The sequence below is a fragment of the Pyrgilauda ruficollis genome, unplaced genomic scaffold, assembly GCF_017590135.1.
Source record: "Pyrgilauda ruficollis isolate IOZ18807 unplaced genomic scaffold, ASM1759013v1 scaffold7, whole genome shotgun sequence".
Lineage (NCBI taxonomy): Eukaryota > Metazoa > Chordata > Aves > Passeriformes > Passeridae > Pyrgilauda > Pyrgilauda ruficollis.
In genome coordinates this window covers 14,307,679-14,320,644 of record NW_024528821.1, presented here as the reverse complement: position 1 = coordinate 14,320,644, position 12,966 = coordinate 14,307,679, and the positions used below count along the sequence as shown (strand labels likewise).

The 12,966-nt window shown below is 54.0% G+C and overlaps 2 protein-coding genes and 5 non-coding genes across 7 annotated transcripts; all 7 read left to right on the top strand.

Moving 5' to 3' along the window:
* The first annotated feature begins 214 nt into the window (after positions 1-214).
* On the top strand, positions 215-1,563 carry F8A1 (coagulation factor VIII associated 1). Its single transcript, XM_041485256.1, has one exon. The coding sequence runs from the start codon at positions 252-254 to the stop codon at positions 1,305-1,307; it is 1,056 nt and encodes a 351-aa protein (XP_041341190.1). The 5' UTR covers positions 215-251; the 3' UTR covers positions 1,308-1,563.
* Positions 1,564-2,536: 973 nt separating this feature from the next.
* Positions 2,537-12,896, top strand: DKC1 (dyskerin pseudouridine synthase 1). The gene is made up of 15 exons (XM_041485337.1): positions 2,537-2,553; positions 2,615-2,882; positions 3,127-3,213; positions 3,741-3,832; positions 4,356-4,540; positions 4,993-5,057; positions 5,591-5,717; positions 6,151-6,281; positions 7,221-7,364; positions 7,813-7,933; positions 8,666-8,784; positions 9,784-9,887; positions 10,296-10,362; positions 10,977-11,135; positions 11,492-12,896. The coding sequence occupies exons 1-15, from the start codon at positions 2,537-2,539 to the stop codon at positions 11,558-11,560; spliced, it is 1,755 nt and encodes a 584-aa protein (XP_041341271.1). The 3' UTR covers positions 11,561-12,896.
* On the top strand, positions 5,157-5,403 carry LOC121363273. The gene has a single exon (XR_005956675.1). It is a non-coding gene; the product is annotated as a small nucleolar RNA SNORD17 (small nucleolar RNA).
* Positions 5,990-6,065, top strand: LOC121363270. The gene has a single exon (XR_005956672.1). It is a non-coding gene; the product is annotated as a small nucleolar RNA SNORD83 (small nucleolar RNA).
* LOC121363272 lies at positions 6,427-6,561 on the top strand. The gene has a single exon (XR_005956674.1). It is a non-coding gene; the product is annotated as a small nucleolar RNA SNORA36 family (small nucleolar RNA).
* On the top strand, positions 8,176-8,422 carry LOC121363268. The gene has a single exon (XR_005956670.1). It is a non-coding gene; the product is annotated as a small nucleolar RNA SNORD17 (small nucleolar RNA).
* Positions 9,069-9,144, top strand: LOC121363267. The gene has a single exon (XR_005956669.1). It is a non-coding gene; the product is annotated as a small nucleolar RNA SNORD83 (small nucleolar RNA).
* Positions 12,897-12,966: the final 70 nt, after the last annotated feature.

The window sequence follows — 12,966 nt, the reverse complement described above, 5'->3', positions numbered from 1 at the left end:
GGGCGGTGTTCGCCGCGCTTAGCCACGCCCCATGGGCGGGGCCGGTGCCGCATAGCCGCGCCCATCGTGGGCGGTGACAGCTGGGATGCGCGGTGTGCAGTAGCCGTGCCCTCGCCACGCCCCACTATCCACGAGATGCCGGCGCGGGCGCCGATTGGCCGGCGGCGCGGGGCGGGGCGGGCGTTGATTGGCCGGCGGCGCGCGGCGGAGCGCGGCCCGGCGAGGCGCGTCAGTTCCGCGCAGGGCCCGCGATGCTGTCGGCGGGCGGCGGCTCCGGCCCCGGCGGGGCGGGCGGCTCCGGGCCGGGGCTCGGCGGCGACGGCGATTTCCTGTCGCGGTACCGGCTGGTGTCGGCCAAGCTGCGGCGGCGGTTCCTGCGGAAACCGAACGTGGCGGAGGCGGCGGAGCAGTTCGCGGCGCTGGCGCGGGAGCTGCGCGCCCAGGAGAGCCTGCCCTACGCGGCCTGGTGCCAGCTGGCCGTGGCGCGCTGCGCCCAGAGCCTGTTCCACGGCCCCGCCGAGGCGGCCGCGCTGGCCGAGGCCGCGCGGCTCTTCCTGCGCCAGGAGCGGGACCTGCGGCAGCGCCTGGGGTTGCGCGGTGGCTTCGGCGAGCACGTGGCGGCGGCGCAGAGCTGCGGGGCCTTCGCCGCCCGCCTGCACCTGGAGCGGGGGCAGCCCGCGCTGGCGGCCGGGCCGTGCCTGGAGCTGGCGGCCGCGCTCCGCGACACGGGACAGCCCGCCCGCGCCGCCGCGCCCCTGCAGCGGGCGGCCGAGCTGCTGACGGCGGCGCGGCTGCCGCTGCAGGCTCTGCGCTGCCTGGCCGAGCGCGCGTCCTGCCTGCTGCTGGCCCGCGACTACGCCGGGGCGCTGGCCACGCTGACGCGGGCGCAGGCNGGGCTCGGCGGGGCGGCCGGCGCCGGAGCCGCGCCCGGCGGCGCCTTCCTGGACGTGCTGGCGCGCTGCGAGGTGTCGCGGGTGCTGCTGCTGCTCCTGCTCCAGCCGCCGCCCGCCAAGCTGCTGCCCGAGCACGCCCGCACGCTGGAGCAGTACTGCTGGGAGGCGCCCGACGGCGGAGCGGGCGCCGGGAGCGGCTCCGGGACGGGCGGGGCGCTGCCGCCGGCCGCCAGCTACCTGCCGGCCGAGCTGTTCCTGCTGCTGCAGTCGGCAGTGCTGGCCTGCCAGGAGAAGGACGCGGAGGCGCTGAAGGCGCTGCAGGCCGAGCTGTGGCCGCTGCTGAGCGCCGAGCAGAACCATCTGCTGCACCTGGTGCTGCAGGAGATGCTGAGCCCCGCCGGACAGGGGCTCTGAGCGCCGCCGCCCGCAGGGACAGGTCGGACTGGTCGCTTCAGCCGGTGCCAGCACAGACTCTATTCCGTTATTTATTTTTAATACGAGTTGAAGTAATGGTTGATGAGAGAATGCGTTCATCTACATGTTCGCCTTGTGTCATAGTAAACTGCTCACTGTATGTACTGAAAGTTGTCGTGCTTGGAAAAAGTGTAACCTTAAAGCAGAAAGGCCATTTCAGGGCAGAAGGAAGCTTTTCATTAAAAGACTGGCTGCAGTTTGCATGTGTTGGAGGATTTGGGTATCTATGAATCAAATGTTGTTAGAGTTGCTTTTTCTGAAAAATCAAACAAGAACTCTGTATAAAAATAAGGTTTTATTTTTCCCCCTCCTGAAAACAACTGACACTGCAGCCAACACGAGGCCCTCAGTTTTGTGCTGGGTGAAAGGAGTTGGGCACTGACCTGCAAGTGGGGTGATGGTGGTTTGACTCCAGTCTCTGTAGCAGCTGTTAACCCAGAGAACTGAGCCTGCACGGTGGCAAATCCACTTCATCTCAGGGAGTTAATGATGGAGGTGGTGGTTACAGGAGTTATTGGAATGTGGGCTATTTGTTTAATTCTTTTCACCTGTTATCTGTCTGCTCTTGGGCATTTCTGTCTCTTGCTTTCTGCTTCTTGGGGCTTGTAGGTGAAGGCAGCTGGTCTTTAGAGGGGAAAAGACCCTGCTGTCTTTGGTGCCCTCACCTGTTGGGTACAGGCTTTGCTAAATTCCAGCAGTGCTAATATACAACCTCAGGCAGGGCAGGCTTTATCCTGGAGGCTGGAGATGCGCCGGGGATGAGTGTTGGGTGGATAAATAGCAGTTCCAGGGTACCCAGCCACTGGTGAGTGAAACAAACGCTCTCAGCCAGCACTTCCAGAGACCCTGCAGAGGCTGAGGCTTTTGGAAAGAAGACAATCCCGTTTGTACACCTGGGAGACAAGCCAGAGCTTAACCACTGTTGAACAGTGGTTTTATGTTTGGGTCTGGAGACAACAGTTTTTTCAAACGCTTTTCCAGTGTTTTTCAAGTGTTTTTCACCTTCCACACTTAAAGAATTTGCCGTTTTCCCCTCTCAAATGCAAACAGAGACGCTGCTAATTTTAACAAGCCTTAATTACCACAACCCTCTCGTGCCAAGGTACAATGGCAGTTGAGAAAGGCTCGGACCCGAACTGGATGATATTTTATGGCTAAGTTAGCCGCGGATGCGCCAGGCCGAGAGGCAAAACTAGCAACCCATGCGGCGAAATTCCTTATGTCCGCGTGCTGTTCAAACCCCACAGACGGAACTGGAGCTGCAGCTCCGCGGCGGCGCCGGGGGCGGTGCGAGGGCGGCGGAAGGGGCGCGGCGCGGGCGGTGCCGGTGCCGGTGACGCGGCGGGCGCGGCGCCGCTCGGGGAGGGCTCTGCGGGCGGCTTTGCCCCCCGGGCCTTTGCCCGTGTGCCCTGCCGCGCTCCCGCCGCTCACTGCCGCCGTGTCGCTCCCGCAGGTTCCAGCGTGAAGAAGCGGCGGAAGAAGGACAAGCGGGCGCTCGCCGATGATGATGTAGCGGTGAGCGCGGGGACGGGGCGGCGATCGGGCCGTGCTCGGGCTGCCGGGGGCTCCCCCAGCCCCAGCCGTGCGGACGCGTGCCGGGGCCGTGGCTAGGGCTGGGCGGGCTCGCCCCGCTCCGTGCCGGCGGGAGCGCGGCCGCCCCGCGTGGCGGCGGCGGAGCCTCCCGGGCCACGTGGAGAGCGCGGCGGGAGCGCGGCCCGCCGGCTTCCCCTCGCTGATGCCGCTTAACTTCACCCCCCAGGACATCCAGCACACCGAGGACTTTCTCATCAAGCCCGAGTCCCGCGTGGCCCAGCTGGACACGTCGCAGTGGCCCTTGCTGCTGAAGGTAGGGCGGGCTCTGCTCGGCCTCGTGGCCCCTCCGCCTTCGCGCTGCTTTGTGCTCTGCCCCGGAGGTGTAACCCAGCCCCGCGGCGGGCAGCGGCGCACGTGGGGCTCTGCCCGCAGAAATCGCGTTACAGCGTCTCTCCAGCTGTACCGGTTAAGTTTTGTGAGTTTTCCGTACTTCGGAAAGATCCCGCCATATTTCTGGAGTTTTTAATTTGGGTCTGACCGTGGCCTGTGCTGTGTGTAGGCTTCCAGGTTGCTTCTCCTGAGTTTCTGGGGAATGTTTGCTTTATCCTGCATTGTCGATGCATGTATTGTGCTGCTTCCCATCTCCTTCAGTCCAGGATTTTTATTTTTCTCTATTTTTTTACAATAATATTGTGGTTTCATTGTTGGGTCATTTTCATTTTGGAAGTGGCTCTATCACTTAAATCAGACCTGGTGTATGTGGGGAGATGTACTGCAGCACAGCAGCACTGAAATCCAGGGAGCTTAAAAAGACTTGTAACTTCTGCTTGGATTTTGTAGAACTTTGACAAGTTAAATGTGAGGACAGCACACTACACGCCTCTTCCTTCTGGTGCTAATCCCCTGAAGAGAGAGATTTCTGACTATGTTAGGTGAGTGCAATACAGCCAGAGTGGTTTATTTTTCTTTCACAGTTAATACCTTCAAAATATTTTCTGTCTGCATTCCCCTTGTACCTTTCTTCTTCACTCAGTGCCTTGCCAGAATCAGTAAACATGTAAATAGGATCCACTGATCTCTCCCTGTAAAGTTTTCTTTATTTTGGGGTTGTAGAAGGTCTGTGGATGAACATGCAAACCACCTAAGGAATTCGCTGGAGTCTTCAGGAAAGTCCTTTGGCCTGCTGGGCTTTGAAACTGCTTGGAGTTCTTAGAATTTGGTGGTTTTTTATAAGTGCAGGGGAGAATTCCTTGCCCATGGATTATATCACCTGTTGTGCATGGGGCAGCTCAATGTGAGCTTACTGAGAGCTGCTGGGAGGCTCATTGCTTATCTGGCTGTACAGAAATACATTTCTTTGCAGCCAGGACAGTATTTCAGAGTTACTGCACTGTTTCAGAGTTGCCATGTCTGCCCTGATGCTTAGCTCCCATTCCCTGCCGTTTTGCACCCCAGGTCTGGCTTTATTAACCTCGACAAACCCTCCAACCCATCCTCTCACGAGGTGGTTGCGTGGATCCGGCGCATCCTGCGAGTGGAGAAGACAGGGCACAGTGGCACCCTGGACCCCAAGGTGACTGGGTGCCTCATCGTGTGCATCGAGAGGGCCACGCGGCTGGTCAAATCTCAGCAGAGTGCAGGTTTGTCTGATGCTCGGGGCCATTTGCACTGACTGGGATGTGTGAAGTGCTTTTGGAGACAAAATGGAGGCTTCTAAAACTTCAAAAGGCCAATTTTAATGTTCAGTGCCTTGACATTAAGAGTTATTCCAAGCCACTGAGGACACATCCGTGTTGTCTCAGGTGGTTTTTTCATTGCTTCTCTGGTGCTTGGGCTGTTACAAGTCAGTGAAGACACCTCTGACATGGTTTAATGTACCAGTTGAACTTAGGGCTTCAGCCTCTACTAGTCCAGAGAAGAAATAAGTGCCACTTAGATTTATTTCCCTGGGAAAAAAACCAACTCTGTAATAAACCATGCCCATTTCCTAGAAGAGGTGGTAGGATTTCAGGGTGGCTGTTAAGCAGGGTGGACCTTGAGGTCAACATCAAATGCCAGTGGCCGTTCCTGACTGCTCTTGTCATTCTTTCAGGCAAAGAGTATGTGGGAATTGTTCGGCTGCACAATGCCATTGAAAGTGAGGCTCAGCTGGCCAGGGTAAGTCTCACGTGCTCTTAGCCACGCTGGCATCTGGCATGCAGGGTGCTGGGCACTGCTGGGAGATGAGGCCAGGAATGGAGCTCAGGTGTGCTGTGTGTGAGGTGATGACACAGTTTATCCATTCTCTGAGTGCAGTGGAGCTGCCCTCCTGCAGCACCCCAGCTCCTGTTCTAGGCTCTGGGTGCTGTGCAGCCTCCAGGCATCCTGCAGTGTGCCAGTGTCCTACTGGGGGCTGCTGGGATGTGTGGCTGGCTGCCTGCGGGAGGGGAGCAGTGCTGGCAGGGTTGGAGCCCCTCTTTGGGGGCTCCATCCTCACTGGGACGAGTCACTGGTGTCTGATCACATGCTGCCACCTAATGGAAAAATCCTGGCTGTGTTCACTGGATCTTGACCACATCACTGGCTTGGATTTGCTGTATTAAATATGGCATCACCAAGTTAGGATAAACCTTGTGGTTGCTCACTCTTGGAAGTGGGCACACTTGCTGCAGTCTCCAGGTGTTAACTGTTGCTTCTCCTTCCTCCCTCAGGCCATAGAAACCCTGACAGGTGCCCTGTTCCAGCGGCCCCCCCTCATTGCTGCTGTCAAACGACAGCTGAGAGTCAGAACCATCTACGAGAGCAAGCTGGTGGAGTATGATCCTGAGAGAAGATTAGGTAAAACAGGGCTTTCCTGCCTTCTTCCTACAAAACTGACAACTGATAAAATTTTCTGTGAAATTAGCTTTTTTTCTGTGAAAAAAAAATTTTTTTTATGAATATTTTTTTCTGTGAAAATAAATCTTTCTGTGAAATGGATGTCTGCTTTTGGCAGATGTCTTAAGATCTGAATCCTCCCATTGTCCAGCAGTAACTGCTTCATGCCTTTCTTTGGTGTGCTGGGAAGCAAATCCCATCTCTTTCTGTACTGCTGCACCCTTCACAGAAGAGCCAAATGATGTCAATTAGATGGCATTAGCTCTCAGGGCAAAGATGACCTTCATCTATCACCCCATGCTGATGGCTCTGGGAAGGGCTGGGCACACAGCTTCTCTTGAAGGATGTGGTTTATTTTCTGCTTAAAAAGCCTTTGTCCTGTCGTGCCTTTCAGGTATCTTCTGGGTGAGCTGTGAAGCAGGCACATACATCCGAACCCTGTGTGTGCACCTGGGGCTGCTGCTGGGCGTGGGGGGCCAGATGCAGGAGCTGCGCCGAGTCCGCTCGGGCATCCTGGGAGAGACGGTACGGTGGCACCTCACACTGTGCCAGCCCCCTTGAAACTGTCACAATTGCAGCAGCTCAGGGACTCTGAGTTTTGCAGTGTTAGGAGGAGGTTTGTGAATGGCCCCCAGGCAGTGAGAGCTCTTGCTGTGTGCGGATGGTCTGTAACCAAAGTGTTGAGTTCAGTTCAGGATGTTGCTCCTGTTCTGGTAATTAAACTTTGGGACAGTGAGTGACTGGGAAGTGCACTGTGGTGGCTGAAAGTTTGTTTTATGTCACCTGTGTTTCTCAGCCTACAGACCCCAGTGTCCCTTGAGTTCAGGAGTGTGAAGTGGCTGCTTGGAGTCAGCACAGCTCAGGGAATGTGGTTCATTGGAATGGGCCTGGGAGGTGCAGTCTTGAGGTCTTGGACACTTGTACAGTCTTTTCACTCTGGTCGTAGACAGATCCTGCTGCTGGTCCAAACTCCAGAACTCATTTATTTCTTTGCAAAGCAGCAGTATCAGAGTGCAAATGGTCCCCCACCCATCTGTGCTCTTAGCTTTGTAATCACTGGGTCATTTATGAATTCCAGGTGTTGGGTGCTCACAGTTTCCTCAGAATTTATTCCCTGTCACAGGTTAAAGAGCTGGTTAATTTAGACTTCTGCTCACTAACCTTTGTCTAGGAGCCCCAGGAATTTAAGTTAGGTCATATTTAAGAGTTTCATGTGGTCAGACCTTAGAGTGTAGGTCCAAATACTGCCTGAGATTAGGAAGGTGGGAGTCTGGTAGCTCAAGCCAGGCTGACCTCAAGCTGCTGATGGAAAGTGCTTCCTCTTTTAAGTTGTGTTTTCATGCTTGTGGTGGGCGTCTGGTTCCACTCCCTTTTTCAAACACTATTTGCTGTTGTACTTCAGCTATTCTCTGTGCGTGTTTCAGTGGTGGCTAGTGAGAGTTGAGAAGGGTTTTGCCTTTGCAGGACAACATGGTGACCATGCACGACGTGCTGGACGCCCAGTGGCAGTACGACAACCACAAGGATGACAGCTACCTGCGAAGGGTCATCCTGCCCCTGGAGAAGCTGCTGACTTCACACAAGAGGCTCGTCATGAAAGACAGTGCAGTGAGTTCCTGAGGCAGTGTCAGGGGACAGACAGACAGACACTGCAGTGTCCCCTGACTTGTGCAGCTGGTAGAACACACGGGGGTCAGCAGCCATGTGATGTCTGGTGCTGTCCTGATGGTGACTGATGGTAGAACCTCATGTGGGCTGCTGCCAGAGCAACACTAAGATGCAGGAGCCATGAATTAAATGACAGAGGATCTGTTCTCCTCACTTGAGGAGGATGCTGATGGTTTTGAGAGATCTGCCTCACCTGTTGTTTGCTGTGATAGGTGCTTTGCTTTCTCCTTCCAAAGCTCCCAAGTTCTATATAGTGGACAAAAATGAGTTGTTACTTAGGGATGATATTGCTGGGATGATAATGGCAGTGGGAAGCTAAAAATTAGAGACACTTCATACTTTGATTCTCATAATAACTTCTAAGCCCTCCCATTCCCTACGTTTTCAGGTTAATGCCATTTGCTATGGAGCCAAGATCATGCTGCCTGGTGTTCTGCGGTATGAGGATGGAATTGAGCTTAATCAGGAGATTGTTGTCATCACCACAAAAGGAGAGGCCATCTGCCTAGGTATGAAATGCTCCTTCTCCTTGTGTCCAGCTAACTGCAGAAATAACAGACTGTGTGACAGTAAAGGCACCACAAATTAGTTCCTCTGTGCACAAGGTTTAATTAGTGCTTCCTGACAGGGAATGTGGGCCCAAGGCAGCTGGTTTTGGGCAGGATGTTAAGCAGTCAGTTCAGCAGTCAGTTAGGCTGATCAGTTCTGGGCCAGGGGTTCAGCAGCTGTGTGATGCTCAGGTGTGCTGTGTGTGAGGTGATGACACAGTTTATCCATTCTCTGAGTGCAGTGGAGCTGCCCTCCTGCAGCACCCCAGCTCCTGTTCTAGGCTCTGGGTGCTGTGCAGCCTCCAGGCATCCTGCAGTGTGCCAGTGTCCTACTGGGGGCTGCTGGGATGTGTGGCTGGCTGCCTGCGGGGGGGGAGCAGTGCTGGCAGGGTTGGAGCCCCTCTTTGGGGGCTCCATCCTCACTGGGACGAGTCACTGGTGTCTGATCACATGCTGCCACCAGGCACATCACACCTCCTGGTAGATCAGTGCAAAGGGACTCCAGCAATGGCCAGCTTGACTTGAAAGGGTGTCCATTGTAACCAGGGTCTTCAGAGAAGCTGTGTGACAGTCAGTGAGTCCTTGGGGTGACACTGGTGGGGGGTGTTGGTCGTCTTTGTGCTGATAGGGGCAGAACAGGCTGTCACAGTTCTGCTCTCCAGAAGTTACTGACTTCCATGCCTGCTTCTGCAGCCATTGCCTTGATGACCACAGCAGTCATTTCTACGTGTGACCATGGTGTTGTGGCAAAGATCAAGAGAGTGATCATGGAGAGAGACACATACCCCCGGAAATGGGGGCTGGGTCCCAAGGTGAGTGCTGCTGTGGGCCTGGGGTCAGTCCCAGGGCACTGGTGGGAGCCCAGCCATTGGGATGTGGGCTCTGGGACCCTTGGGCACAGCTGTGCCTGTGTCTTGCTGTAATTCTGCTGTGGTCTCCTGGAGCTATGATGGTGGCAGTTCCCAGTGCCAGGGCTGTGGCAGCCCACTGTTGGTGGGAGTGAGGCTTTCCCTCCCGAAAGAGCCTGGGGGGCACTGCTGGTGTTCAGGCATGGGCTCCTCAGATCTGTGCAGCACCAGCCCTCCTCTGGGGAAGAGCCAAATGATGTGAAGTGGATGGCATTAGCACTCTGTGCAAAGATGACCTTCATCCATCACCCCATGCTGATGGCTCTGGAGGGGCTGGGCAGGAGCTTCTTTTCCTTCTGCTGCAGCACTGCTTAAATGCACACTAAACTGAGCCCGAAGGAGAGGAGCAGTGGGAACACCCCACTGGATTCCTCTCCCACCTCAGGCATGTGGTAGTAGCTCAGCTGCAGCCAGGCTGGCCTGATGCAGGTTGGACTCAGAGCTCTGTGTCAAGTTGCAGTGGCTCATCCCGTTCCTGTGGTTCAGGTGAAAGCTTTGGGGCTGCCGACACATCTCTCACATGGCAAAGGTGAGGTAATACAGGACAGTTCAAGCATTTTGGAGTCCTTTGCAAAACCTCACAAACAAGTGGTCCAGCTCAAATGCTGCAGGTCATTAAGCTGGAAAAACCCAGTCAAAGATCCAGACTCCATGATGAATAGGTGTGTTACTGTTGCTGTGGCTCCCCCAACAAATTAGCCATTATTGACTGATAAAGATGCCTCTTGTCTTGAGATTTAGGCTTCTGTGCAGGGGATGTTTTGTCTCATTTGTTTTAAGGTTCTTGAACAGTGGTAAATAGATAATGCTGTAGTTGTTGGCTTGTAGCTGATGCCCTCTTGGCTTGAGGGAGGATTTTTCCTACCTGGAGCTGCAGTTTGACTTGTTGTACTTTGCTTTCAGGCCAGTCAGAAGAAGATGATGATCCAAAAGGGTCTGCTGGACAAGCATGGAAAGCCCAATGAGAGCACACCAGAGTCCTGGAAGATGGAATATGTGGATTACAGGTGGGTATTGGGTGTGTGGCTCCCACAGGGTTGTTCAGAGGGGACCGAGGGCTGGACTGGATGCTGCTCTTTGTGCATGGATCTTGTTGGCTTGGCCTGTGAGGATGCAGTTGCATTTCCTGGAGTGTGTTGCTCTTGGGCAGTGTTGGAAGGAAAGGCCCTGAGCAGACAGTTATCCCTTTTTAGCCTGCTGTGGTTTTAGAGGGAGTCAGTCTGCTAAATGAAATAGGGGAGGCCGTGCTGTTGCCCAGCCCAGCTGGCCCTGGTGCAGGCTGCAGGTCTCCCCTACACCAACTTCCCCCCAGCTCCTGGGGTTACAGAGCCTTGTGAGGGGACAGGGATTTGTACCAGTCCAGAGCAGCATGAGGCAGTGACTGTCCTGTGCAACACTGGGATGTTTTCTTTCAGGGATACTTCCAGGAAAGAAGCAGCTGCTGATCACCAAGCTGTTTCAGAGGTGGACAGGGCTGCAAAGGTGAGTATTGCCAGTGCTCTCTGACTCTTACTTTATGTCCCTGTTATTCCCATTATCTGCACATACTTTGCACCTGCATTTTGGTCCAATGATGATTTTTAGTCCAGGGCCTTCCATGCCCTTTGCTGGGCACAAGGTCAGTGCTCATTCACAGTTCCTTTCCTGGGGCTCCAGCAATTTCCCACCACCCAGGGCAGGATTTGCAGCTCAGACACCAAGCTACTGGCCCTGGGCATATTCTTCAACACAGCACAAGAAAATACATTGTATGGAGCCACAACGGAGATTTGTTGTGCCAGAGAACCTTTTTGGAGACTACAGAGAGCTGCAGAAATGTCCATGCAAGAGTTGCACCTAAAATTCCCTAATTCAGGGCTTTTGCATGCCCTTGGAAAAGTGCAGCAGTGTTTTAAACTAATATTTGGGATACAGGAAACACTGAGGAGTACAGGGGTCAGTTCTGGCAGAAGCAAATCCTGGACAGTGTATGCTGGAGAGTCTACAAGTCACCCTGTTGGTAAATGAAGTTGTATTGAATCAGGCAGTCAGTTTTGCCCTCACCTGAGCTCTCTTGGAAGGTGTTGGTGTGTCTGACAATGTGATTCCCCCAACAGAGAAAGAGAGACTCTGAGAGTGAAAACGAGGAAGCTGTGACCCCACCATCCCCTGCCACCCCACCACCAGAGGACCTGAGCAAAAAGGAAAAGAAGAAGAGGAAGAAAGAGAAGAAGGCCCAAGAGGCAGCTGAGAGTGGGGGAGAACAAATGGAGAGGGTATGTAATGGGGTACTGCCATGGTGTGGTCCCAGCATGGCAGAGATTGCTGTCTGTCCCTAATCACCTCCAGGATTAATGCAGCAGCCTGCAGTGTGTGTTCAGAGTGCCAGGCTTTCCACAGCAGAGAGGGGGGTTTTAGAGGTGCATTTTAAACTGACCTGGTGGTTGGAGATAGGGCAGGTGGCCCAGGACAGTTGGTGGGTTCCTGCCAGGTCACCTGTGTGCTCTGGTGCCCTGTGGGAGGATGGTGCTGGAGTGTGCCGTGGAGAGCCTGCACTGTTTGCTGTTATACTGAAATGGGCAGTGGGGAATTCCTTTTTGATGGCTTTCTGACCTTCCCAACCTCTCCACAGACCAGTGAGAGCAGCAGTAAGAAGAAGAAGAAGAAGAAACAGAAGGAGGTAGAAGAGAGCTCGGACTAAGCAGCTGGGTCTGTCCAAAGCAGGCACTCTCATCAGTGTAAGGAGGGAGGAGTTTTAGGCCTTGAGAAGAGGACTGGCTGCATGGCAGAGGAGCCAGCAAGCTCAAGTTCTTTTCTGCTGTTTATACGAGTGAGTGGGTGTTTGTCCTGCTCAGGTGCCCCTCCTCATCCTGTTTTAAGGGTTGCCAGAGGAGCAGGGTGCCTGTCCCTGCACTGGATTGATCTCTAAAGCTGAGCACCATGATGCCAACGGAAGTGGTATCTTCAGGGAAATTGTAGCTTCTGGCTCTTCCTTGGTCTCTGTTTCCACCTAGTGAGGGTGGAATAATCTTTGTGCCCCCTCATGTACTGCCTCTTTCTTCCTTTTCTCCCAAGGCTGAGGCTGTTACCTGACAGTTAAAGAATGTGTTGCTTCCTGGAGGAGTGGCTTTGTCACAGCCCATGTGAATGGATTCCCATGGGGACAGATCAGTTATTTCTGAAGGACTGTTTTGTTTTAACCTGGCCACATGCTTGGCTTCATCTTCAGTTAAATGAGAACAAATAGTCCACTCAGATTGTTTTTCACTCCCTTTTTGACCTTTATCATGAAAGGATTTGAGAATTTAATTCCTCCTTTTTGCTTATAGCACGAGGACGTGCTTGTTCATGGTGTGCTGATTCCCAAGCCCAGTAGCCTCAGTGACTTGGGCAGTGTGTCCCTTTTGCTGGCTCTTTGCTCTTCTCTACCCCTTTGTTGGACTGCAAAGCTTTTGGTTTCCTGGCCTGGTTCTGATGCCCAGTGTGCTCCGAAGGCTGGAGGTGGGGAGGTGGCTGGAGGGCAGAAGGTGAGCAGGAGGTGACTGACACGTTCTTCATGCTGCTGGGACTGGAGTCCTCCTGAGGAAAAGCTCGGTCAGAGGCAGCTCTGCCGAGGGGCACTGGCTGTGGGCTTGAACGGTTTCAGATAAATCTGTTGCTAACCTATCTGGAATGACTTGCTGGGGGCAGAAGGTCTCTCCTCTGTCACAGGGGTAGTGCTGAGCCAGAATTTAGTTCCTTTTAATAAGGAAGGACCCCAGGCTGTTCTGAGTTTCATCCCTGCAGAGATTCTGTTAACTGTTGGTTTAACCTCGTGCATTGCTTTAGTCTTAATGGTCTATCCTCCCTTCCAGTGCTGGAGATGCAGGCAATGGGGACAGCAGCTGGTGGGTGTTACTTGAGCACATTAAAAAAAAAAAAATGGTCCATTTTTATTTACTCTTTTTTACAAAAAATAAATAAAACTTCCAGTTTTGAACAGGTGATTTTCTTTCTCCTTTGGCTCCTCCCAAAACGTCAGTGGCATTCATGGGGCAGATTTTACCACATACCCAGCCTCTACTCCTCTCCTGAAGAAGCTTCTGGAGCAGAGAAATGGTCATGTTG